General features: G+C 41.7%; 2 protein-coding genes across 2 annotated transcripts in view; one reads left to right on the forward strand and one right to left on the reverse strand.

Moving 5' to 3' along the window:
* Positions 1–889, forward strand: part of LOC138035588 (leucine-rich repeat-containing protein 40-like) — a gene marked incomplete at its 5' end in the record, with an annotated part of 10,146 nt that extends 9,257 nt beyond the window's left edge. Inside the window, one exon of the mRNA XM_068882231.1 lies at positions 23–889. Coding sequence (XP_068738332.1) covers positions 23–128 — 106 coding nt within the window. The remainder of the gene's footprint in view (positions 1–22) is intronic.
* A 3,775-nt stretch (positions 890–4,664) lies between these two features.
* LOC138035590 (putative carbonic anhydrase 2) overlaps positions 4,665–5,000 on the reverse strand; it is a 1,673-nt gene continuing 1,337 nt past the window's right edge. The window contains exon 2 of the mRNA XM_068882232.1: positions 4,665–5,000. This exon is cut by the window's right edge and continues 59 nt beyond it. Within this exon, the coding sequence (XP_068738333.1) occupies positions 4,665–5,000 (336 nt within the window).

A 5,000-nucleotide genomic window follows, 5' to 3' on the forward strand; every position in this document is an offset into this window, starting at 1 on the left:
GACTTGATTCAACACTTGACAGGTCATTGCAGTTGGAGGGGAACCCATTCAGAAATCCAAGAGCGGCAATACTTGCAAAAGGAACCCAGGCCCTCCTCGCGTACCTCAGAGATCGCATACCCACTTGACTTCCGGTAACATTGTTCACTGGGGGAAGGTTCATGGAGAAGACCAAGAACCATCTTACGGAGGGTCCAAATTTTGTTGGCGTACAGTGAGAACGTTTCAATTTCAGAAGAGAACTTCGCTACTTCTTCGATGATCATCATTTAGGCTCTTCATCTCTGAAACGTTTGCCGAAGGATTAAAGAGTATTCGATGTAAAAGCACGGCAAGGTTTGACTAGTTGCTGCTATGACAACCACGTTAACGTGAGGTGAAAATAAGAAACGTTTTTAGACGAAAGAGCGGCACTACCGAAGAAATCAAACTGTTAAAAGTCGAGTGATATTTTGGAGAAATTCAGTGGATGGTTTTTCCATTTGCGTTTTAATACGCTTTGTGCAATTAACGAAGATAAAGGGAGTCAAGCAACGACGATGCCAGAAGCCAAGAATATTATTGGTTTAATAATTAACAATTATTCACCGAAGTAGAGGTGAATATAGCCTGATTCTCAGACTGTCCAGGTCGCTTGTGTCACGCACGAAGTAGAGTGCGTGACGCGAGCGACCTGGACCGTCTGAGAATCAGGCTAAGGTGAATAGTACTTGGCTAGTCACTTCCGAATCAGCCAATCAGCGCGCGCGGAGAGCACTATTCACTTGTGCGGTATATACTAAGGAAAAGTAAATCGTGCTGTACGTGCAGCAGGCATTTTAGTGCATTTCCTTGCCATAGTCTGCAAACAACACCTTAATCGTACCAAATTAAAGGTTTTGATAACAACCAACTGGGTAAATCTTTCATTTTTACCTCATTGATGACGAAGTCTCAATGAGGTATAGTGATGGGGCTTCAGCTGCTCATTGGATCACCCGATCAATGGGCTGTTGAATTTCGGGTTTCGTTCGGGCGGCCGAATTGGTGTACGAATATTCTCGAAACGGAAGCGCGAAGCGCACGTGTCACAGGTTCGAATCTACCTTTTATTTAGGGCTAGTTCTGAATTTTCTATTGAGTTATCAAAAATGAAAGTTTTAAAAGTCGTAGTAGAATATATATCCCAATGCTCTACATTTCGTCAATGAGGTGCTACACAGAGACTTTGACCTTTCTTTACTTTGAAACAGTTTGCACCGAGCCAGTTAGGTGATACATTGCCCATACATTTCAAGTTAAACGAGGTGGAATCATTGCGAAATACTGCAGTTACACTTTCATTGCAGGTGCTAACTCTCCTGCAGCAAGAGAACTTCGGCAACGGAAACGTAACAAAAACCACCCCGACTCTTCTGTGAGATCATCACCGCTGTCTTGGTGCCAAGAAAAAAAATAGATTTCTCTTTTGCTTCTGTTCTTCGTACAAACAGCGTGGCAGCCATGACGCATTAAAAGCTTCTAGGTCACGTGGTTGCTAGTCGTGGGTGCAACCAATCGGTGGAGTTCACGAGGCGACGACGCCCACGGCAACGACAACACAACAAGACAATAACAACGTCGTGAAAAATCGCCAAATTTAGGGTGACCCGTGTGAACTTTCATTCTAAAACCGCTTGTATCCGTTCATCTTTAGGATTCTTCGCCCATATCGTACGGCGTGAACCAGATTGAATAATCCCTCAAGACTTACGATGGTGCAAAGTTATATTTTTCCTCGTCGTAGATCGTGACCTTTAGACGAAATGGATAAGTGATCCTCGCTCTTTTCGTTTACAATCAAAATAGACCTAATTCATAAATTGCACCTGTTTTATTATTCTTTTGCTAGAGCAAGTTTCAATCGAGTGTCGTAGAACCAAAACCAAAGTAATTACTTTAGCCAATCAGAAAGGACGGAGACAATTCGGTAAACCAATCAAAACTCGAAGTAATTACACGTAGCCGACACAAAGCGCGGGAAAATGTGCACGCGCGAGCCACTATTGGTTTTGGTTTCATTTCTGATTGGTTGAAAAAGTGGCGCGAGAACTTTGAACCAATCACTGAGTGAAGTAATCATAAACCAAAGCAATTTGTTAATTACTTTCGACACTCAATTGAAAACCACTCTAATGTTCAAATTAGCCTACCAAGCCTCACTTTAGGGAAAGAATTCTTTTCAATTCACTGTATAGTGTCGAGACTTGGTAAGCTAATTTGCACTTGGACAAATGGATTATAAATTGACCGCCATTTATGAACAAGGTCTATTGTTTGAACTTTTTTCAATAAAGCGTTTGTATGCGCAATAAATGAATTTCGGAATCGCTTGGTTTTGTTTTCGAATTGGTGACGTGTAACGCTTACGCTATTGTTTCAAAACAAAAGCTCTTTGTGTCAGATCAATAGGGCAACCGTAACTCCAAACTCGTTCCCAGGCTCTCTAGAGAGACCCTGGGAACGAGGTTGCCGTAACTTATCACAGTTATTCAAGATGGCGGCGCCCGGGAACTTTAAAGTGAAAATAAGTGATTTTTTTTTTCTTATGCAAACACTTTTTGAAAACAATTGTTCGGCAAATTTGATTGCAAAGAGTATTTTATTCGATTTATAGTTACTCCGTAGTTGGAGCGGAGGTTCCTTTAAACTCCCTGTTAACTTGGTTTTTCCGATCGATCCACCCGCTAGTACCACATACGGTATCCGGTCAACTCGCCTACGTGCAAACTCGCCTACGCCAACTCGCCTACGCCTACTGGTGAACTCGCCTACGTAGGCGAATTTGATCACCATCATAGGCGAGTTCGTTATTCCTCATAGTTGTGTAAAATGTGTTTGTTCTGCTCCCGATAGCAGATTGATTGCGATAGCCGACTCGTACGAATTCAAGAATTACGGTCAGTAAATTTTCCAAAGGAACACATTTTCATACTATTCAAATTAAATCGCTTTCTCTCCTATTGGGTACTGCAAAATAATCAACGCTATAGGTCTCAATGGCTCATGATCGCAGAACAATTCGTGTACTTCTATTCCTAAATACGTGGAAATATTACACCCTAACCATAATACCATCATATAATAGTTATGTATTTGGCTAAACAAGATTCTCAAGGTGCGCTCCCCAGCAGTCACAAATCAGCACCAAACCGATCATGGCTTCCCTGCTGGCTTTGTTTGGTAGTTTTATTTGAGGTTCATTTGATCGATAGAGCGGTTTTCAATTGAGTGTCGAAAGTAATTAGCGAATTGCTTTGGTTTTGCATTTACTTCACTCAGTGATTGGTTGAAAGTTCTCGCGCCATTTTTTCAACCAATCAGAAGTGAAAGCAAAACCAATCATGGCTTGCGCGTGCACATTTTCCCGCCCTTTGTTTCGGCTACATGTAATTACTTCGAGTCTTGATTGGTTTACTGGATTGTCTCCGTCCTTTTTGATTGGCTAATGTAATTACTTTGGTTTTGGTTTTAGCAACGGAGTTGATAATGTAAATTGGCCACTGTACAGAGATTCTAAATGCTGACGTTTCGAGCGTTAGCCCTTCGTCAGAGCGAATCCAGTCGCGGTGACGAAGGGCTAACGCTCGAAACGTCAGCGTTTAGAATCTCTGTACGGTGGCCAATTTACATTATCAACTCCGTTGATAAAACCAAATTTTTGTATACTACTTCCCCACCGACGCAGCACCACAGTTTCTTCAGAAACTACCCCCTTCATTAATTACTTTGGTTTTGGTTTTACGACACTCGATTGAAACTCGCTCTATCATAATTGTGCTCTTATTGGTCAAACTTGTTTTTTCTCGTTCTGGTTGTCTTACATTTGGCTGAAAAGCCAGTGTGTTTTGTTTCTTCGTTGAGATTGCTGAGCAGCTTCAATCAGCTTACGACCACAACATTGCGAGAAAGGTGACACTGACCAAAAACTTATCTCGGACCGCATATCGGCTTAAGAGTGCTTCCAAATTAACCACAGCGCTGCTGGGTGAACAAGAACGCTGGACATAGAATGTAGCGGTAAGAGAAAAAGGCAGAAAACACATTGTGTCATACGAACAAAGACTATAAAAGCAGGAACGGATACAACATAGGATGGTTTAATATTTTTATATATTTTTTCTACATTTCGGTTGGCCATACCACTCTTCGTCAGGTACACTGGAATTTTTACACTATGTCTTCGTGAAAGGTAAAGAGGTGTGCCCCTGTGGGGTACCCTGGGCACCAAGTGCTTTGTCTCCACCATGCTTTGCAAATAGACTTACAATAGATTTTTAGCTCCCCTGTATTGCTTTAAATTGTTAACTTCTACACTCGTCAACGAAAGCTTTGAATGCCATCATGTAAATTTTTGTTTTCTAAATTTTGTGTCTTTTCCTTACCGTTTCCTTATGAGATCAGGCAGTGGAATGCGGACAGTCTGCCAAGAGATTATTCAGTAAGTACAACACTTCGTTTTTGTAACCGTGGAGTTGCAGTTGTAAATCAACTGAATTTAATTGTCAACAACTGAAAAACAACTTTCCTCTGTTGTAGGCAAATTCCTAGGGAAGGAAGGATTACTTTTTTGCAAACGTTGGCCGAGTAGCACTTATATTTGAACAGACTTAACTGATTAGAGTGCAATGTGAAGTGCTGAGTATCTACCCCGTATGAACCATGTGAGCGTTAGCCCTACTGATGGAAATCGGCCCACACAAGGCAGAGAAAAACTTCCTTCCCTCCCTTCCTTCCTTCCCTTCCTTCCTTCCTTTCTTCCCTTCCTTCCTTCCTTTCTTCCCTTCCTTCCTTCCCTTCCTTCCTTCCTTTCTTCCCTTCCTCCCTTCCTTTCTTCCCTTCCTTCCATTATCATCATCATTGTTGTCATCACCTTGAACATTAGTGCCATCGTTATCAACGTCGTCATCATCATTATTGTCATCATAATCATCGTCATCATTATGATAGTCGTCATCATTCTCGTCATCATCATCGTTTTC

This window comes from Montipora capricornis, unplaced genomic scaffold, assembly GCF_036669925.1.
Source record: "Montipora capricornis isolate CH-2021 unplaced genomic scaffold, ASM3666992v2 scaffold_426, whole genome shotgun sequence".
Classification (NCBI taxonomy): domain Eukaryota; kingdom Metazoa; phylum Cnidaria; class Anthozoa; order Scleractinia; family Acroporidae; genus Montipora; species Montipora capricornis.